At 39.9% G+C, this 22,801-nt stretch overlaps 1 protein-coding gene across 1 annotated transcript in view; it reads left to right on the forward strand.

The window, feature by feature from the left end:
- The window catches only part of MYO3B (myosin IIIB), a 188,341-nt gene that overhangs the window by 86,751 nt on the left and 78,789 nt on the right, over nucleotides 1–22,801 (forward strand). The window contains exons 21-23 of the mRNA XM_075153187.1: nucleotides 196–325; nucleotides 13,809–13,888; nucleotides 18,025–18,102. Coding sequence (XP_075009288.1) covers nucleotides 196–325; nucleotides 13,809–13,888; nucleotides 18,025–18,102 — 288 coding nt within the window. The remainder of the gene's footprint in view (nucleotides 1–195; nucleotides 326–13,808; nucleotides 13,889–18,024; nucleotides 18,103–22,801) is intronic.

Below are 22,801 nucleotides of genomic sequence, written 5' to 3' on the forward strand. Positions count from 1 at the left end.
GGTGCTGTTTATAACCAGTTCACATTCTGAAGACACTGCTGTAGCTGTACACTTTTAAGTGCTTTGCAGGTAATTCATTGGCTTGTCAGAGCCAAACTGTTCTACCTGGTCATCTTGACTGTTCACATTTTAAAGATCATAGTAGTTTTTGGGAACCCTTTTTGGCAACTTTTCTGATTCTATTTCCCATGCTAGGTATTATATGATGCCTGTGCATTCCTTGAGAAGAACAGAGACACTCTTCCTGCTGATGTAGTGGTGGTGTTGCGAACTTCAGAGAACAAACTTCTTCAGCAGCTGTTCTCTAGCCCATTAACAAAAACAGGTATTTTCTCCACTGCTTTGCTAACATTGCAATCTCTTCAGCTACCTACTCCTCTAAAACTCTAATTGTTTCTGGACAACTTTTTAAAGTCTTTTTTAGCTCTGGTGTTTAAAGTTTCCTAGATATCTAAAATGTTATGATCTTCTTTTTTTTAAATATGTGGACATGAATTCTTCCAAAAAACCCAGGCAGCAAAATTCATTCCTCACTCAAAGGGAGATTATCTGACATGTAGGGCAAGAACTCATTCTCAGAGCAGGATGAAAATACGGGAGTTTCTTTGTTGTTAGTCCTTTACTAAGATCAGTTCTCCATTGATAGATTCTTGTGTACCGTGTCTTACAGTTCATAAATCATGTAATGTAGATCGAGTTGTTTTGGTGGTAAATTCCATCTATTTAGATGCATTGATTCAATACTTAAAGTTTCTTACAAATTATAAAAAACATACTAATCTGCTAGAATTAATTAATTCAGTTGATTTAAAGCTTGTTGACACTGACTTACATGAAAGTGCACAGATCTATAGCTAAATAAAACAGCAAGATGAAGTTTGATTACTCCATGGATAGATGCCACAATACCAGTAACCTATACCAATGATAGTTCTGCAGTATACATGCAAACAAGCCAACAAATGTACACATCTCTCAATACTGTCCACATTTTTGAAGTATCTTTTTCACAATGGCTAAGAAAAAGATGTAATACTAAGGAATAATCTAAATGCAATGGATTGTATTAGACTGCAAAATTCTTGTGATCTGATGTGACATATGCAAATTAGGTTGTTGTATTTTTAGGTAGAAATAAGTGTACATGCATTAGGTAGTGCTGTGTAGGCTTATTGTACATGGGCTGTAGATGCAATTCTGTGCCTGTGCAGCAGCTCTGTCTGGGATTTCTGGACCCTCAGTAGCCCAGTCATAGCCTCTGGTGATGCCTTTAACCTCTCTTGAGATTTCTGTGTAGAAAAAGAACATCTGCAGAATATTGGAGCCTTTTTTGCACATGTAAAGCTGATAGCAAAATATCTGTTTATATTCAGCATAAGATAGATTCCTGTTACAATGTCTCTGTTCTTTTCCTGTAATTAGAAGGCTCTGGATTACCCCTTCAAATTATGCTTTTAGAGGTCCCTGGGAGGTGAGGATCCAATGAGGAATCTGCTTCTTCTTTCAGCTATGACAAGCTTAGATGGAGGGAGATATAGTTTAAGATGGAGTAGGATTGGTTTGTGCCCAAGTGGGGAACAAAGAATCTTTGTGTCTACTTCTGACATTTGAGTCCGTGTTAAACTGGTAAAAGAGATTCTTTTACTCATGCTGGATGGATCAAGCAAAGCAAAAAAGAAAGCTTATATCTGGCCAAATGTGCCTCCACACGCTTCTTTACTAGCCATTTTATACCTTGGAGCTATTGTCAGAATGAAACAGATTAGGTGCTTTGTCCCAGTTATCAGTCGCAATTATTGTAAATGTTATACTTTTGATTTTATTGCTATTTTTAAATCAGAATGCTGATGCTTTCATGCAAACTTATCTTCCTCTGGCTTTTTAGAGATATCTTCAGTGGCAGCAGCGCTGAATGTGGGTATTTTGCCCAAGATGCATAAAAGGTTCAGCAAGAAGATATTTCTCATTGCAGTAATGTATAGTTACCATGTTGGTGTATTTCCTTACATTCCTTCCTTCTTTCCTACCTACATGAATTGCGTGCTTTCTGCCTCCCGTTATAGAACATTTACCTTTCCATGAAGAGCGCACAGCAAGTTGAGTGTTGTCTGCATTTCTGTCAAGTTGGTACAGGACATCCTGTTAAAAAAATTATTGTGCATGTGCTCCTGTGCATGGTGTTATAAGAATAACTTAAAACCCTTATGTCGTTTTTATTTTTTAAAAGTCTCTGTGATTTTGGTCTATTTTTTCCAGCTGTCTAACATAATTGGCACTCACATCCTGTGTTGGGGCCTGTGTGTTCTAAAATCAGATTGTTGCCAGGTTTAGTTTTGGCAGCTTGCAAGATAAATGAAAAGTTTGGCTGAGAACAGAAGGTATCGCTGGCAATGCTGCTTCATCTCTGCTCAGTGAAGAAAGATAATGCTATTCTCTTAACTTCCTACAAAGAGGCTTTTGTAAACAAAAGAATAGTGACTATGTAAATGTCCCATCATACTCTGTCCTTGCCTCTTAGCCCTCTTCCCGCCACTCAACATGTGCTTCATTCCTAAAGCAAACCAGAAAAAATATAGATTAAGATTAATAATCTTGATACAATATTCTCCAGCTTTTTGTAGATTACCAACTGATGTGAAAGTTAATAATTTACATGGAAGCCATATTGCATCTTTCCAGGTAACCCTGATCTGAAATGAGCCTTCTGCCAGTATCTCTGGTGTTTTGTTTGAAGATGGGTGACAGCATATTCTCACATCTGCTTGCAACTAGCTCTGGAATTTGCAGCGTAGGTGGTTTTTGCCAAGTACAATCTCCAATATGTGTAATAGTCACTAGGTGGTGCTATCCCAGAAGCAAGAGGGAATTTGAGACTGGTAACATGGGTCTGATAGTTGCTGAAAATGTAGTTCTTAAATACCAGTAAGAACAAAAAGATGCCTTTCCCATCCTAAGAATATCCTCTGTTTGAAGTATATTTATATAACTGCCATGTCTTCCACTGTCAAAAACTGAGCAGCAGCAAGAAAATAAATATTAAAAAGACTAAATTCTTTTACTAATTTAAGATCATGTTAATCCCTGAAATTTATCAAATATACTTATCCCCTCTTAACAAATGCTTCTATTTCACAGTAGCAGGCTGTGTAGTTTAAAGGGCTAGAAATTAACAGCAGGACATTAAATATACATTTGTAATAGTTAAGAGAGTGCGACACCAGAACTTAAACATTATGGCACTAATTTTGTAGTGTGTACAGCATGTTTTGTCATCTTTCAGTGGAAACTTAGGCAGGTTCGACACGTTTTGGAATCTGTTTGCACTTTCTAGGGACCTTTAACCTCAAAACTGAATGAACATATTCTGATTTAACCTACCAGTTCTCCCAATTGCTTCCATATTTGTCACTTTTTTCTACAGACTTTTTCTCAGCTTCTTGTGCTGAGAATTCTGTATATTCTGAAATTAAAATAGAATTTACCCCAAATACAAGAGAGAAGTAGCCACAAAAAAAAAGTTGCCATACTCCAGTTGAATATGCATGTTGCCATTCAGATATAATGCATTCCTGCTTGTCTCTAGTTTTAGTTTATCACTGTTGCAGCTAAAACATCAGAGAGAAAAGGAATGATGTGATCTAGAAAATAGGGTCTCCTTGTAAGAGAAGAGGGCTTTAATTGGAAAAATTAAGGAGAGCCTTGGTACCTTCACTAGTGGTATCAGTGAGGAGTCAGACCATTTGACTCTCTGTGCTGATATTCAAGAATTTTTGCAGCATCACCTTTAAGTGGTGGTACCATTGGACTGCTTGGGCAAAGCACCACTGGGACATTTTGAGACTGCAGCTCTCTCTTCCACTTTTCCTCTCTCTTACCTTATGTTCCCCAGCTGACCAGATCATGCTGGCGGGATAGGGAGGTATGCCAGAGGGGTTTCATCTTCTCAGAAAAGCTGCAGCACAACATGATTCTCTACGCCTGGAACACAATCTCTGCAGACTTTTTCCCCTTCTATGACTCACAGACCTTTAGAGCTTTTGTCAGGGTTGCTCTGCTCTGCCTTAGGTCCTTGCTGGAGAGAGGGGGGGAGTTGCCACCTGGAGGGAGGGAAGGGGAAATCCTCCAGCCTTCCTACCACCAGAGTAGAGATGCTGGGAAACATCCCTGTCCTAGCTCTGAGGATCTGTAGGGGCTGGGCTTGGCTGCATAGAATAAATATAGAGCTGAGTACCATTACTGCTACAGCAATGTCACGTCTAATAATTTTGGTAGCATTAGATATTGCTCACACATTCAGAGTGATACAGTATCAATATATCATCCATTGCTAATAAACACTCCACGTTCATGATGCCTAGATATTTGAGCATAATCTGTCAAAGAGAATTGGGATGAAAGTTTTCACAACCTTCACTGAAGAGTTAGGATAGCGATGCTTTAACAAGGGATGTTTTTTTGTCCAAAATTTGAGGAAAATAGATTTTTTCCAAAACCAAATTAATTATAATTAGCCTGCCTGATGGTCATTTCTCCTCCTCAGTATTGATTTTCAGGCTGTTCTTTGTACCTTTGACTCTCCAGCCCTGCTTATAGCCCTCAGACAAAAAGTAATTATAAACAATGTATGTCTCATATAAAAAAAAAACCAAAACAAACAACTAACGGACCATGTGCTGTGAGAGAACGTGAAAAAAATGTTTCAGGTTTTCTTTATGCACACTAAAGAACAAAAGAACTAGGGCCTTTTGCAAAATCACTTTAAAGAACCGCTTTTCACCACTCCTTGGTGACAAGAATACTATCTCAATATTAATTTGCCTGTAACTTTGATAGCAGCTGATTCCTCATGAAGAGTCAGAAACTGAGGGAAACAAATGGATTTTCTTGCATTTCAGTCCCTTGAACAGATACTACTGGGCATAGAGTGAAATCTTGGCCAGTTGAAATTGTAGATGCTTTGCCATTGTTTTCAGTGGAACCATGATTTGACCTGTCATGTTTGTCACTGTGTACTCCTGTTGAGTACAAGCCCTTACTCTAGCAATAAATAGTGGCAGGTCTCTTGGCTTGGTGTGTGTCTTACTTACGGACTGAAATATAGCATGTTTCCATTTGGGCTTAGCGCATTTTTTTCTCTTAATTCTACACATCACAATAGAGCAGAAGACTGAAATACATCTTAATTTTACTAATTCATCCTACAATAAAATCCTTCTATAATGGTACTTTTGTGTTAGTGTTTTCACCTCTAAGAGATAACTGCAGACACTCTAAGTCAAATAATTAGAAACAAAGCCATTGTAATTATAATCTCTCTACTTAAAGATGAATCAGAATTTATGTTTTGTAAGAATTTGGGTCAAGTTAATGGAAACTATATATTTTCACTCAGGACACAGAGGTTTTCCTACTTCTAACTGGTCCATATGTTAAAAGCATATAAAAGTTAATTGTTTTTGCTTTGCTGCCAGTGTGTTGTGTGCAAAGAGAGGCTTTAAACCACAGCTGTGCAACGTAACAATTGTGAACTTTACTGGGTTGCAGATGTGGGACATCAGTAAACTAAATTAAATGTAGCTTAACTGATTTTGAGAGATAGAGTGTTGAATTACTTTTTATTTAGTTTTTCCATTGAGCATTTTACAGTTCAGTGTTTCTTTTTCTTCATATCCTAAGGTTTTGTGTCATAGGACAAATACAGTAGACAGATACTCACAAGACTTGCTAGCAGTAGGATCCAAAACATTCCCTAAAATAGCCCTAAAAATGGAACTTATCTAGAAACAGAACCATTTATCAGATCAAAGTTAAGGTCTCTGTCCTGCTAAAGCTTTATATAAGACATAACAATTATTTACTGTTGAGAATAACTCCCTATAAATAAAGTGTGTCAGTGAATCTCTGGAATTGCACATGGCAGTAAGCACAACAGCTGAGAAGGGTCAAGTTAGATTTATCATGTTTATGTTTGGTAAAGGGTGTTGCCCAAGCAGAATTCCACTGTTTTTAATATGAGATTTCACAGATTACATTGTGCTGAAAATGGGCAAAAGGCATAGATTTTTTTTGTCTCAAAGTGCTTGCAAATTGAACCCTAAAAAAAAGTACAAGTGGGCAAGTTTAAGAACAGATCCTGATGAGCTTACTGATTTGATTCATAATAGGCCATTCTGTGTAGAACAAATCTTGAGAATAATTTTTCTTTACCTTTCTCTCAGAAGAGAGGAGATATCTTTTCAATTTTCATGTTTCTACCCTAACTTCTCAATTTTATAATGAACGTTATGTCACAGTAGTGAACAATAATTAATCTTAACACTTCATTGTATACTAACTAAAATAAAGATGCGTTGTTATTGAGGAAGCAAAAGATGTATTACACAGAAGATGTTACTGTTTTTAATATTCACTAGTAGACTGTGGGATCTCACTGTGCAGCATATACGGAATTTAAATAGAGAAATATTCAGAGAACATTATACAGTAGTTGTTTTAATGAGTAGTTTACTAGGCAGTTTCTACAGGCACTGTGTGCTGTAAGGTCAAATTGTGTCAAAGATGCTTGTTACGTCATTGGAAGCATTCAGTAGCTCTCAAGATCAAATCCTAGAAGAGCAATTATTTTTAAATTTGCTAGTGAGTTTGTAGAGCAGATAAATTTGTTGAATATTCAGATAACCTTGCTGGTTTGAATATCCATAATGTTTTTTGGTGTGTCCTTTACAAAGAACATGCTTATATTTCCCAGCTCTTCTCTTATCAAAAGCTGGTTTTGACACTGTTTTTATCCTGTCTAGCTTAGGGTCTTAACCACTGAGAAAACTGATAGTCATAGTGAGGTCAGAGAAAATGTTCCTCCATTTTATTCCATGTGCTTTCAGTGACATCTTTATATCTGAATTTTTACCACTGAATTCATTGGGAATCTTTACTGGCTTTAGTAGGATTTTGATCAGACTGCGTATGTATGGAGCAGCTTCAGCAGCAGGTCCTAAGTGATGGAGTATATACCATAAAATGTTTTATACATTGTATGGAGAGGGAACATACTGTGGAAATACAAACAGTTCTTGACTTCTGGGTTTCCTGTTTATTCACTGTTCTTGTAGAAAATTATTTTGGCCTCAGGCTAAACTGAGTACTGTGAAGCTTAATTAGTGTTTGAGGACAGTCCTGAGATCATCAGAGATGAGATGCTGAAGTGTGATCTACCAGGATGCTTGCTGTTGGTTCATGTTGGTGAGGGAGCATAGATAAAATACTGAGATAACGACCATGTTCTTCATAATCAAACTTTTACTTTTCTAGATAAAGCATATATGATTTTGGGGAAAAAAAATCGTACATAATATGCAAGAGAAAGGATGTCAATTACATAAAACAATGAGGGAGCTGAATTCAGCAGAGCTGAATCAGCATGTGTGGTAACCATATTTTCAACCTGTATATGTTTTTAGAAGTATTCTTCCACATAACTTTGGAAGAAGAAATAAACTTCTTGTCTGTCCTGAATAGAGGTAATTAGAATAAGGGAGTTTTGGCTAATGCTGAAAATTAATGGAGAATTCCTCGACAATGAAGTCTTCACAGAAAATACACCTCTGTAGTTTTCTTCTATCTCAGTTACAGATGTGGTACAGGAACCAGGGCAATCTGCTGGGGCAACAGAAAACCTCGTGTTGATGGTGAGGTACTTTGCCGATGACACAGACTGCAGCGTTCTGTACTGTCTTGCTGTTCCCCAGAGATTTCAAGGCTTGTTGTCCTGAGTTGATTACATCCAAAGCATCAAAACGTACACTACCGAAGATGTGGATGGAAGTTGCTTAGGACCATATCCGAAAGAAGTGGCCCGTGTCTTCTGACAATGTATAAATCATAAAAAGCTGAGCCACTTTGTTCTGTAATGCAGCAACTGGGAGACTGACCAGACCAGACTGTGGCCAGCCTGTCAGTCAGTCTCCAGCCTATTATTCAAGTCTCCAGCTAGTCAGGCTACAGACCTGACTAAAGAAGATGCTGGGCATCAAGCAGTAGAAAACTCCAGCATTGTTTACACTATAACTTCTAATTGCTTTTTCCAAACAATTTTTCTTTTTTTTCATTTTTGTCCGGATGCAGCTTCAGATAGCTAGCTCTCAGCTGTACTTAGTGTGCCACTCCTATCATTACTCCTGTGTTTGGACAGAGGTGCCCAATCTATGCCCACCTGGCTGTGGCCAGATAAAGAGTTTGTGCAGCAGGCAATCCACTCCCCCTCTGCCACCCTCTTTTCCAGAACCGCATGACTCTCCCTTGTCCTGTGCCTGGGAACCTGTCTATCACGTGATCAGACTATAGCATATGTGCTTTGCCTGCTGTCTCTAAGTTTGGTCATGTCGTGGGACTATGATGTTCTGAGAATCACATGAAGTTTGCTTGTGTATCCTATGATCACATATATGCCTGTGATATTTCAGGAAATGTCTGCATTTCAGTGAACACACTCCCAATTGAGTAGACAGCTACACATGTCTGATTCAATTTAGCTGGAAAATTGGGCATGTTGCTTAAAGTAGCCATTAATACTCAAGGTTGAGTTTTAAAAATATCTTGGGCACTACCACTAACTAATTATATACCATAATCTGTTCTTCTTTACTAGGTAAGGGTAAAATTTAAGACCTTTCTTACTGAGATCATACATTTACATATAGTAGGCAGTTTGACCTCCATTTCATCTCAGCTGCTGTCAGTGTCTTCCCTGGCAGTCTACATGAAGTCTACTAACCTACTGTGTTAAAACAATATTTAAACATAACAGGGATGATGCTTACAAGCAAAGTTTTATTTGTTGCTGTAAACATCATGCTGTGTGTTTGCCAGTGTGTGCCATACTAACATGGGAAGTGACCACTGAAGTGTCTGCAATGTATGCAGTAGAAATCATAGCAGTACTGAATTTACACTCAGGTTCTCCAATCCCAGTCTAGCAATGTAAAGCTTTTAAGTATCTGTAAATACGATCTGTGTCTACTTCATGCTAATAAGACTGAAGGAACCCTTAGTCTGATTGAGAATCGGATCAGTTCACTATGGCATGGATTTTTTGTTTCAAATAATCTGGGCCAAAAAGTGCATCTTTTTTGCTCCTGAAGCAATTACTCATAATTAGGTTATTCCCAGGTGGGCCTCACTATTACTAAGTTTTCATGGTTATCAGATTCTGTTTTGTAATATGGATCTGATTTTGGAAATACTATTTCTCAGTTTTTATTTACTTATTCTGAATAGGAAGTAAAGTGATTCTCTTTTCAGAATAAGCAGCAGTGGAAGTGTGTCTGTATTGATAGATGTATTCTACAGACAGTATTTTTATAAATATATTGTTGTGTAAAATGTGTAGTATATGAGAAAATTGGATTCTTAGCTTTTTATTGCACAAGATTAGCTTAAATTACTTCAGTGACTCAGAAGAATAGAGTTTTGATAGTCAGTGACCAGATCCAAATTAGTACCCAATAAAAAAAGTACATGTATTCATTTATAGTTGAGCTAAGAAAAGCTTAGTCTTACAGTAGCAGAAGATGAAAATGCATTATGGAGATAAGCAGTCGACTTCCTTAGGCTAGATAAAATGTACTGAAAGGAAAGACAGAGAAGGATCTGTGTATGTCAAACACATTGTCTGACTCTGTACCTCTTCTGGAGTGCAAGTGCTTAGCTGTGATTAGAAGAAGTGTCAATGAAATATGAATGCATTGTAGCATTTCTGACCATATTATACTGTATCTACATGGTGTTTCAAGTAACCCCTCTTTATCTGAACCAGAAGCATGAAAGAAATTAATAAAATATATGAGGATAAGGAAAGAGCTTGTACTGTGCCCTCTATATAATAGTAATATCCCTGGTACAGCTTGTACAGTAAGGTGACATTGTCATTAGGCTCTTTCTCTGTAAGTCGTTTGCACTTCACAAACTAAATGTTGTATCAAAGCTTAATGTAATTCTTACCTGGCATGCTTTTACTTTGGGAGAAGTGATCTATTGCAGACATAACCAAAATGAGGTTGTATATACAGTGCTAATATTACTAATATTTACTTGATACTACTTACAGAACACATCACCTTAAGAATGATGAAGCAATGACAAACCATAAGTAACATGAGAACATCCAGCCAGAGCATGTACTTTTCCTAATTAGTATGGAAAGTCAACGGCTGGACAAATCATTAATTTGACCAGATCACACAGTGAGTAAGTGCCAGGGATGCAAGTGAGAAGCCAGGAATGCTGACTAGTCCTTTCTGAGATCTAGAGAGCACTTCCAAAGTCCAACCTGAAAGAAGAAAACCCATTTCTTCTTTCTGTGCTGTGTAAATACTTTAAATACTTTCAAAACCTCTCCTGCTTGGCTTTGCATAATAGAAGAGATACAGTATGGTTTGACAGTATGGTCTTTCTCACCTAGCTGAAAGGAGGCATCAGTAAAGAATATGTTTGCAGAGATGTGAGATCTCCTACACAGCTTCAAGACAAAAGGAGTTTTGCTGAGCATTGGCACAGTGAGCTTAGCCAGTGAGTGCATGGATTTTTGTGCTGTGACTTCTGTTGGAAGCCCTCGGAGCATTTCACAAACTTTAAAGAGTGAAACTTCTCAAAGTGTTAATGACATTCCTAACTGTATTGAACAGAGGGAAAAAAGAGAAACATTGAGGCTGACTGACTACCCCACTGACACAAATGAATCCCAGAGACCTTAGTCTCTGATCCGGCAGACACATAGGTAGGACCCTTAATTTTTCAGATGAACAGTCTGTTGAACTGAAAAGGAAATGTATGTGAATAAAATTAAACATGTATATGTTTAAAAGATTAATCCTAGTTTTAACCATTAACTTCTCACCCCTCCCTCATGAATGCCTTTTCCAAAAAAACTAAGAAAATTTTGAGAGGGTTTTAAATTGCTTAATTGGTCCATTTTATGGATTTGGATTTAATATAGGTAGTATTTTGTTTAAGGCTACATGGATGTCACTTGTATTTTCCATATAATAGGTGTGAAGCTAGACTTCAGAAAGGCACAGTGCAGTCTTTTAACCTTTAACCGGTTTAACCTTTCAAGGAACCCAGGGCAGTTTTAACTGGCTATGTTATTATCTGAAAACATTTGTTCTTCAAATATTGATGTTCTTCACAAAGTGGAATAACATTTAATTATTTTTGGTGTGTAAAGTAATAAATGACCTTGTAAATGAAAATCAAATGCAGGGACAGGTACCAAATGTTTACTGACTATAAACACCATGCTAACTCTGGGTGAAATATTTGTTATTATGCAGACTAATTTTCAAACCACATTTGTTCTATTTATTAGTTTCAATGCCTTATACATGCTAAAGATAGGTACTTATTTTCCTGAATGTGAACTGCTTGAGATGACTAATTCACGAACTTTTACTGAAGCATCATTTTGTGTTTGATCTGGAAAAAAAAATCCTGATAACATTTTTTCTATGGATTTCATCTGATTCAGTAGTTAGTAATTACATAGGAATTCACTTGACACATGAAATAAGCACTGATAAGAATCCATTCCTAGAAGGAAGTAACTAGTGAACAAAATCACAATATGTAAAGCTTTTCTTTTTTCAAGTAGGAACTGACCACTTTTGGGGTTTTTTTGGTTTGTGAAGTCATGAAAGATTTTTGATTAATAAAAAGGTTTATTTATTTGCTTGGTTTGCCAGATCAGAAACATTAAGTTTAGTTTTAGTTTTGCATGAGGAACTAAGGGAGAGCTCAGGGATATTAATTATGAAGCCTAGAAACCTAATGCCAGCAGTGAGTGTGGTAAACCTGGAGCAACTATCTTATCATTTTTAATTTTATTTTGTTAATAGAGTTTTGTAACTTGTTATAAAATGCAACAAAATTTTAGTCATTTTAAATAATCTGATTCAAATTTGTTTCTTCTCCCAGCTCCCCTCTTTTATCCCATCTTGTGTCATCAGTTCTCCAGTGCAAGGCTTTCAAGCTTTAGACTTGCTAATCCGAAGCCTAGCCAAAACCAACCTTTCCAGGTTGTCTACTTTAGCCATAAAAGGCACAGAAGAGTAATTTCTAACATAGAAAAATATCAAAATTACAGCTAAGAGAAAAATACATTCACCAACTACTTGCTCATTAAAGTCCTCATTTTAACTTTAGAGAGATATATGTATATACCATATGTACCATGTGTGCATATAGATATACCAAATTTTCAAAACGGAGTTGCAGTTTTCATTAACCTACACAGGATAGCCTAAAGCAGTTTCCAAAAATGTGGACATACCTTGTGTTCTGCACTGTGATTTAGACTGTCAGGTAACATACGCTGTTAGATCTGGAAACAATGTGCCAGTTTTGCAGCACTGTGTCAATCCCAATGCCAGCAGCTTAAAAGAGAAATACTTTTTGAAATGAATACAGAATGTTAGAAGCGCTCCAAAGAATGTCATTGCTGTGTTTGAGTGCTGGCCCCCTGACTGTTTTCAGGGGATTGGTATTTTTCTTGTTCAGAGGAAAGTTTCAGTGTTATGTGGACACTGGGTCTGCTCTGCTCCCTTATGGAATAATTACCAGCGATTAAGTGTTCTTGGTGTTCGTTTTTCCCATCTTGCCTCGTTACCAGTTATGTAATAAATAGTTTAGCAAAACTCCGAAGACTGTTTAGAGTTACTGGCTTTCTGTAAAGCAAACAGCTAAACACTGGAGTTGATGCAAACAAGGCACTTAGCATCTGAAAGAAGTGTTAACACTTTATTTACATTTAAATTAAAATGGACACTTATTTATGTGTTCTGGTTCTGAAAGGTGTGTGGTACATCTGCAGAGGTCTATTGTTTATTCATGCTGTAAATCCTTTGAAATGTGTTAAAATGCTTCCCACTCATTATAAAAATCCTGCCACCCATGGATTAGGGCTTTGATGTCACCAATCCTGCTTCAAAGGGTTCTTTCAATGCTATTAATCACAGTTTAGCCTCTGAAGATATAGCCAGAGAAAACATTTGGACATCTTGTGCTAGACTTGCTAAAACTTTGAAATATACAGAGTGTCTTGCATATGCACAGTCCCGAATCACTTCCTTTCTCTTCTCTGAGCCTTATTTTGAAAAGCTATTTTGTGATGACTTTGGCTTTCTACAAGTACAGAGGAAAAAGTTTAGGACACGTCATACTGTATATTTAAAAAAAAGGCACTCGTCTTTCAGTTAACACCACAATATGTTTTTGCCTGAGGAATTGAGTCAGTCTTTAAAAACCCCAAGGGACAATAAGATTGGGGATTAAGCAGGCCTATATGTCAAAAGGTCAAAAAAAGATACCGTCTTATCATTTTCTCATCTCTTTCATTAGTTTGTGAGCTTAAGATGCTGTCTAAACACTTCAGGATCCACATGATTTCATAGAAACAAGATTGTTTCTGCTGTCTTTTTCTCTTTTAAATCTCTCAATGAGTCACAGAGAAATTGATTACTAGTGATTGAGCTATATGCCTTTGCGCTGTCATTGTTTTCATCAGCTCAGTAGCTAAGGTCAGCGATGTACCACCTCATCACTGACTTTTTCCTCCCTTTTAAATCAACACTGCACTTTGTCATGCCCGTGCTGAATGCTCTGCAGGCACAATTGGTAATGAGCGGGGTGTGGAAGAAGTGTGGTGGTGTCTGCTATTTTTAGTGTGATTGTACAAACTGATTTTCCACCATACAAATTTTTACCTGCTAAGCTTCTTGAACAGTTTTTGCAGTATGTATTTCTTTCTTTTTGAACAGGTAACTTGGCACAAGCAAGAGCCAGAGTGACAGCAGCATCTAGGTCTTTGCCTCCACAGCTTAGTGCTGGGCGTATCAAGGTTAGTAGTGTTCCCTTTGAAGACAGGCAATTGTTCATAAAATATTACAGCGAGACTATGGACACGATGCTTAGCTGATGTAGGTATATAGTGAGGTTCTTACCAAATGAGAGTCTGCCTTAATATCAGAAAACATGCACCTCAGCTGGGAGCACTGTTTCCAGTTTTAGTGAGGACCCTATTGTAGACTCCAGTGAAGAATCGATTTACTACTGATTAATCTTTAGATTTTTTGAGTGAAATCTCAGTTACATTGACATTGATAGCAATTTTCCTCTTTATTTCAATGGGGTCAAGGTTTTCCTCTGGCAATTTTGGCCTAGAAAGAGACTTAATTAGGCAAAATTTGAGTAGTGTATTTAACAGTATGAAAGGCAAAATAAAAAACCGATCTCTTCCTTTTTTATTCAACTTGCAAGTGAAAAACCAGGGGATATTTGTGACTGATAGATGACCAGAAAAGAACGACTCGGCAAAACCACTATTCTTTAAAAAGAACAACTGTAGAATTTAAATGCTGCTGAATTTTGCCATAAAAGTATGTGGCATAACTGCAAAAGGATGGGATAATTGTATGGCAGTCAATAGGATGTGTTGCCAACTGAGTACACTTAATTTGTGAGGAAAACTCTTGTGCCTCAAGCTGATAGCATGTACACCACCTACCTGCTTCCTAAGTAGTACTGTTAGAGTTAGCTTAGTTAAGGATTTGGGGGGGGGGGGTGCCTCCAAAGCAAACAATAATAATTTTTAAAAACAAATGTGGTAACAGCGACTGTTCAAAAGTCTACAGAATTTTACGTTCTGGGTTTTCTGTTTCTTTTCATTCTCTCCTGTTATTAGGAGCTCATGCTCAAATGTTGATACAGTAATTCATGTCACCTAGACATCTATATCCTTCACTGTACCTGCAAATACAGATGTGGATTTCAGAGATTTCCTTTCTAATATAAACACTTTCAGTGCTGAAGGACAGATAATGGCCTTTCCAATTTTCTTGTGTTATACACACATTGTCTTCCACATCCAGCTATATTCAGCATAAGCTTTCTAAGCGTGCATTTTATTGATACAGCTGGAATAGAATAGAGCAGTTCTCTTTTAGAGCTTTAATAAACACAATCAGTTACTAAGTAGTGTTTAAGTGGTTTTTACTCACCCTTCAAATTTTTAAAGAAGGAGTTAAAGACATGCATAAAGTGCAGCCCTGTTCAGAAAATGTTAATTGAAATAGTTTCTAGCTGAAAAAAAATCTTTCTTATAATTTCATAAAACTTCCAATTAAAACAACTTCAGGAAGAAGATTTTAAATTACTATTTTACAATTTGTTAAAAAAATCCAAATGTAATAATTTTGTTTGGAAGTTTGGAAATTTTCATTTATTATTTAATTTATGAGCTTTTTTGCTTAATGTATTTTTTGGTTTTACAGTATTTCATACCATGCCAGCAGCAGGTGTGGTCAATATGTGAAAGTAATAATTTCAAGTGACTTCATAAGGTGACATGATGTCATAAATCATTCTTTTAATATTGTTTCAAAACTGTTATAAGCAATTTTTTTTAGTGACGAAACAGTTTGGTTTTTGTAGGTCTAGCTGTTTTCCATTTCAGTTGTAATCGTATAAATGTATATTGTTCGTCACTACTACTCTCATGTAAAACTGTGACAACAGTTGAAATAGTCTTCATTTTAGTTTAAAGAGAGTAGCTAGTGATTTAAAACACAGGATTATATCATGACATTCTTACTTACATGTTCTATCATTTTCTACCAAGCCAATTGTGATAAAGCTATTGCCTGTTGTACGTGCAATTATTGTCCTACCATAAAACTGCATGGCTTCATAGACACGCAATGTTATAAATTAACCAGAGACAAAACTTTTAAAAATTCTTACAGGAAAATCTCCCTAGCTTCAGGGTATATCAGAATTTTTCTAATGGAAACTTCAAATATTTCTTGTCAAAAAGATTTGGAAATTGATCCTAGTCCTTACAGATTGTACAGATCTGAATTTACAGCTCCATCCATAGAAAAAGGAATCTCACGATACTGATTTTGTCCTGATTTTCTGAGAAAAAGTGTATTACATCACCTCTGTGAATGTTTCTGACCATCTGTCTTTCTGTGTGTTCACTCGTCCCCAAAAAAAACGCGAAACAAAACAAAATCCTTTTGAACCCAGCAGGCTGTAGTAAACCATATTTGACAGAGTGGCAGTCTCAAAGATCGTAAGATTCTACAGGTTTGGTGAAAATAAGCAACTGTGAAAAGGAGATGCTTACAGGTAGAGCATAAGCTACCCTTTATTGGCCAGCAGATATTCCAGATACGACTGAGAGATCGTGAGTGCTGAACCTCCACCAACAATATCACTAAGAGTCTCTGCTTTTCTAGACAGACAAGAATCCAATATAGAAGCTCAAATTCATGGGCATTTGGGCTTCAGGGCAGTCCTCAAACTATTTGCTTTTGCTCTTGATTTGATGTTCTTCATGATTAAATTGCCTGTCTTTTAACATTAAATGTTACCAGTTATTCTGAACTTACTGTCAATATTCAGTGGTATGGCTTTTGTCTTCTACCTGATCTTTACTAGAGGTTTAGAGACCAATTCTCAAAAAGCAGTTGTCTTGCCAAGATAGTTTTGAAACATTCCCATATCCTTCCCCATGGACATGCCTGCTGTTCTGATTAAGTCATTGATGTTTACTTTGTCAGGTGACCTCATAAGGTGTTTGATGTTATCTGTGCTGATAAGACATTTTTCCTGGGATATATTACAGAGTTTTCTGTTAACATCCTTAAAACTGAAATCAAACTGCATCTTTCTTTTTTTCCTCATGTGTTAGTTTGAGATGCGTACTAATGCACATATACCACTCTGGGCTAGAACATCACAGATTACAAAAACATACTGAAATTTTTATGGTCACCCTTAAAGAAATCTGTCTCCCTTTGCACCATCTGTATTCTGAATCTTGTCTTCACAAGTTTTCTTCTGATTTCTTCCCCAACAAAAAATCCATTTTCTTGATGTATTACTACTTAGTGCTTCATTTCCTTTATATTTTGCATGCAGTCTCCTAAATATCTCCTGAAGGTAAGAGACACGGTTACTTTATTGAGAACTGTAATCTTTCAGCAATTACTTTTAGTGTTCAGAAGAGTGGTCTTAAGTCAGTGAGTGTTGGAAATGATCATATGGAGCAAAGTCCAGGAAGTGTAACACAGGTGCTGACAACAGCATTATCTGGTTTATACAAATGCCACCTGGTCAGAGCAGATGGTAAAATGCCACAAAGCGAGTGAATGCTAAAATGTTGTTAATGCTCCATGCAAACAGGATGCTGGTTGATTTTCTTTAATTTTGTTGAGCTGTAATACAGCAACACAATCTGCTTGTGATTGGTAACCATGGTTATACTCATTCATAAATTCTGGTTTCATTTTTATAAGAACAGCTGTACTGACAATATAACTAAAATATACAAGGAGCAATATGTTTGCTGTCCATGTATACCCTCTAAAAATAACTCTTCTGAAATGCTGAAAAAGCAGTATTTGAAGCTATAGCAGTTCAGCAGAGTAAGATTGCTGAAATTCTTGGCATCAAAGTGGCAATTTAAAGTAATTAATAGTAACCACAACAGCAGAAAGGAAAAGACTTATATATTCTGAGATTACCTACTTTGTTTGCCACTTGTTATCCGACAACAACATTTTTTCCATACATGAGCAAAATGAGGCAGCTCATTTTGACTTCCTGGTCATTACAAAAATGGTAACTCTTCTTATATAGAAAATAAGACCTGATGGAGTTCATTGTAGAGAGAAATGCTTTTTAGAAATCAGTTAATGAGTTTTTGCATCTTGACAGCTTCTTCATTGGCTGAGTGTTATGTTATCATAACAAAAGTATGAAATCATTCGGAACACTTAGAGCAATCTCTGAAATCAGCACGTCCTGCATCTGTTAGAAGCTGGCCTTCCTACCTCTGATAAAGTACTCTAAAGTACTCACACCTGAAGGAATGACCATAACAAAAACTGAACCCAGCTTTCATGGGCAAGGTGGGGTGGATCTGCAGTATTTCTGGAACAGCTCTAACATCTGAGTTTTGTCTTCCAGGTTGACACGATGGAGGTTATGCGACACCCTGAGGAAACAACTAACATGAAGCGGCAAACTATGGCTTCCTATTTTAGGGTACAAAAGTTAAATTGTAAACAAACATTTTAGTGATAAGAACAATAGATATATCTAAAATATTGTGGGATTGTGAGATCAAAGAGAATAATACGATAATTTTTTTTATTTTGTTGTGAGTCTGTGTTGTAGACTCATAAATTTTCTTTTTGTTTCCTCATACTTGTACTTTTATAATTTTGCTGAGTACATTGATAACAGAATCTAGAGTCTAGACTATTTCCATCTAAAATGCTGGAGGTCTAGAACAGGCCTCTTCGTGAACAGAGAACTGATTTTGTGCAAATAAAATAGCTGTCATTACTACAGCATTCATATTTTTTCACAAGCTCAGGCATACCTACTTTTAAAGATTAAGATTTGTCATTTGTGCTAATAAGTAAAAACAATCCATCTTTTGGAAGTACTGTTATAAATCATATACATTGCCATTTTATCAGTAGTAATCCTGTTTGGGGTAATGTATATTCTGCATGTGTGTTTAAATCTAACAGGTAAGGAAAAGGCATTGAGAATTTTGGAACTGGAAAGTTAGAAGTCAGGAAACCCACATGCCAATCCAAGGCTGTTGGTTAATGTTTTTTTCTTGCGGTCATTGCAGAGTGGAAAAGTTCTGAGCAGTTAGTCCTTGGGCCGTACTTGTACTACGCAGAATGGGGAAGTTCACAGTTCTGTGCTAGCCAGTGTGGGTCAAAGCTTCATGCCATGTAGGAATACCTTTTTTCTTGTGCAAAATAGTGTAAGGAAAGGCATAGAGGAAGCTGATGTATACTGAGATGTTGCCCCAGTGTGGAGGGTACAAGGACACATATTCAGACTTGTCTAGTAATACAAGTGTGGATTTAGAGTGCTCTTGCAAAGAACTACGCAGATGTCAGCTGTGTAGGAACTGTAAAAAAAAAAAAAAAAGTGGAGTGGGGGAATGAGTGTGAAAGTACACCATAATACGGATGCAGCCTACAGCAAAGTGACCAGTCAGCTTGGAATTGTACATGATTTCGAGATTGAGTGTATTTGCAACAAATACTTTTCATACAGTGGGTTAATGAGGTGAGGATGGAGCAGAAGTATCAGTATTCAGAGGAGTTTTTCATTGGAAAAGCAGATATCTATGATCTGATCACACTTTTTTCGTTTTAGTGTAAAATGCAATGGAATGAATTGTTTTCCACATCCAGAGTGGATAGGAAAAGAAATAACGGACCTACGTTTCAGCAGGAAGATTTAGGTTAGATGTTAAGAACATTATGAATAGTCATGATAATGCAGCACTTCAGTAGATTGTCCAGGGAGATCATGCAGCCACCGAGGCGAAGGGCTCCGGAGCGGAGGATCGCGCCAGGGGACCCTTCCTGAAGCGGCAAAACCGTGGCAAAAACCGCGAAGGCAAAAGCGCAGGGAGCGACAGCGTGCCCCAGCCCCCCTCCCCCGAGCCGGAGGAGCGAGCTCCTGACGAGCGGCAGCTCTGACTCAGCGTGGGCGGGGACAGGCGGGATGGCGGCCAAACCCCCCCAGGTACAAGAGCAGCCCCCAGGGAGCGCGAGCGACCCGGAGCGCGGCAAACAGGGCGTGGCGCGGCAGTTGGCGCCGGCAGGGCGTGCGAGCAGGGCGCAGCCCTTCTCCAGGCTCCAGAGGCTCGCTCAACTCGTGGTCGTCGCCGTCCCAGAAGAGGACCTGGCCATGGTATCCACTCGGACAAAAGCCATTGCCAGGAGAAACGTGGCAACCCAGACGGAGCCCCTACGCAAACACACATCTGTCCAGGTCTCCGGCTGCAGGGAGTGCCTGAGGCTGTCCCTTGGACAGGAGGGCAGCAGAGACGATGCCTGTGTGCGCTGCGACCAGGTGGATGACCTGCTCAGCCTGGTGGCAGAGCTGAAAGAGGAAGTGGAGAGGCTAAGGAGCATCAGGGAGTGTGAGAGGGACATAGATTGGTGGAGCCACACCCTACCGTCCCTGAGGCAAGGGCAGCACACGGAGGCTCCGCAAGAAGCGGAGGAACCCCTGCCCTCTTGCCACCAGGCAGAAGGAGGAGACCCAGGCGACGGAGGGGAATGGACACAGGTCCCTGCTCGGGGTGCCAGGCAAACCCCTGCCCGGCCTCCCTCACCTCAACCTTCCCAGTTGCCCTTACAGAACAGATATGGGGCTCTGGAACTTGAGGGGCAGACAAGGGAGGACGCAGATGAAGGCCCATCCAGGGGGTTGCCCGAGGCGAGGCAGCCAGCCCCACAAATTACGACTGCCTCCGCTAAGAAAAAAAGGAGGGTAATTGTCATAGGTGATTCCCTTCTGAGGGGGACGGAGGGCCCAATTTGTCAGCCAGACCCATCCCACAGGGAAGTCTGCTGCCTCCCTGGGGCCCGGGTGAAGGACATTACTAGGAAGCTCCTTAGTCTTGTGCAGGCCTCTGATTACTACCCTCTACTGGTTATACAGGCTGGCAGCGAGGAGGTTGCAGAGAGAAGCCCCGAAGGGATCAAAAGGGACTTCAGGGCACTGGGGCGACTGGTGGGAGGATCGGGAGCACAGGTAGTGTTTTCCTCGATCCCTTTAGTGGCGGGGAGGAATACTGAAGGGAACAGGAAAACTCATCGGATCAACACGTGGCTTAGGGGCTGGTGCCATCGGCAGAATTTTGGCTTCTTTGACCACGGGGAGGTTTACACGGCACCGGGCCTGCTGGCGATGGACAGAGTTCAGCTGTCTCACAGGGGAAAAAGGATTCTCGCGTATGAGTTGGCGGGGCTCATCGAGAGGGCTTTAAACTAGGTTCGAAGGGGGAAGGGGATAAAACCAGGCTCACTAGAGAAGAGCCTAGGGACCGCACGCCAATGTTGGGGGAGAAATCGGCAGCCCAGCTCAAATGCATCTACACCAATGCACGCAGCATGGGCGGCAAAGAGGAGGAGCTGGAAGCCATTGTGCAGCGGGGTAGCTATGACTTAGTTGCCATCACAGAAACATGGTGGGATGGGTCGCACGACTGGAGTGTTGCAATGGATGGCTATAAGCTCTTCAGAAGGGACAGGCGAGGAAGGAGAGGCGGTGGGGTAGCCCTGTATGTTAGGGAGTGCTTCAACTGTCTAGAGCTCAATGGTAGTGATGACGAGGTCGAGTGCTTGTGGGTAAGGATGAGGGGGAAGGCCAACAAGGCAGATATGCTGCTGGGTGTCTGTTATAGACCACCTAACCAGGACGAGGAGGCAGAGGAAATATTCTACAAGAGGCTGGCAGAAGTCTCCCAGTCGCTAGCCCTTGTTCTCGTGGGGGACTTCAACTTTCCGGACGTCTGCTGGAAATACCACACGGCAGAGAGGAAACAGTCGAGGAGGTTCCTGGAGTGTGTGGAGGATAACTTCCTGATGCAGCTGGTAGGCGAGCCCACTAGGGGAGGTGCCTCGCTTGACCTGCTGTTCACAAACAGAGAAGGGCTGGTGGGAGATGTGGTGGTTGGAGGCTGGCTTGGGCTTAACGACCATGAAATGGTAGAATTCTCAATACTTGGTGAAGTAAGGAGGGGGGCCAGCAAAACCGCTACCATGGACTTCCGGAGGGCGGACTTTGGCCTGCTCAGGACACTGGTCGAGAGGGTCCCTTGGGAGACAGTCCTGAAGGGCAAAGGGGTCCAGGAAGGCTGGACGTTCTTCAAGAAGGAAGTCTTAAAGGTGCAGGAGCGGACTGTCCCCATGTGCCGCAAGAAAAACGGGCGGGGAAGACGACCGGCCTGGCTAAACGGGGAGCTCTGGCTGGGACTCAGGAAAAAAAAGAAAGTTTATCACCTTTGGAAGAAGGGGCAGGCAACTCAAGAAGAGTACAGGGATCTCGTTAGGTCGTGCAGAGAGGAAATCAGAAAGGCAAAAGCCCGGCTAGAACTCAACCTGGCCACTGTCGTGAGAGACAACAAAAAATGCTTTTACAAGTATATTAATGACAAAAGGAGAGCCAAGGAGAATCTCCATCCTCTATTGGATGCGGGGGGGAATGTTGCCACCAAGGACGAGGATAAGGCTGAGGTACTCAACGCCTTCTTTGCCTCAGTCTTTAGTAGTCAGAGCAGTTATCCTCAGGGTACTCAGCCCCCTGAGCTGGAAGACAAGGACGACGAGCAGGATAAACCCCCCATAATTCAAGAGGAAGAAGTTAATGACCTGCTACGCCACCTGGATGTTCACAAGTCTATGGGGCCGGATGGGATCCACCGGAGGGTACTGAGGGAGCTGGCGGAGGAGCTTGCCGAGCCGCTCACCATCATTTACCAGCAGTCCTGGTTAACTGGGGAGGTCCCGGACAATTGGAGGCTTGCCAATGTGACGCCAATCTATAAGAAGGGCCGGAAGGAGGATCTGGGGAACTACAGGCCGGTCAGCCTGACCTCGGTGCCGGGGAAGATCATGGAGCGGTTCGTTTTGAGGGCGCTCACGAGCCATGTCTGGGACAACCAGGGGATCAGGCCCAGCCAGCACGGGTCCATGAAAGGCAGGTCCTGCTTGACCAGCCTGATCTCCTTCTATGACCAGGTGACCCGCCTAGTGCATGAGGGAAAGGCTGTGGATGTGGTCTACCTGGACTTCAGTAAAGCCTTTGACATTGTCTCCCACAGCATTCTCCTAGAGAAGCTGGCGGCTCACGGCTTAGACAGGTGCACTCTTCGCTGGGTAAAAAACTGGCAGGACGGCCGAGCCCAGAGAGTTGTGGT

This window comes from Calonectris borealis, chromosome 6 (assembly GCF_964195595.1).
Source record: "Calonectris borealis chromosome 6, bCalBor7.hap1.2, whole genome shotgun sequence".
NCBI classification, from domain to species: domain Eukaryota; kingdom Metazoa; phylum Chordata; class Aves; order Procellariiformes; family Procellariidae; genus Calonectris; species Calonectris borealis.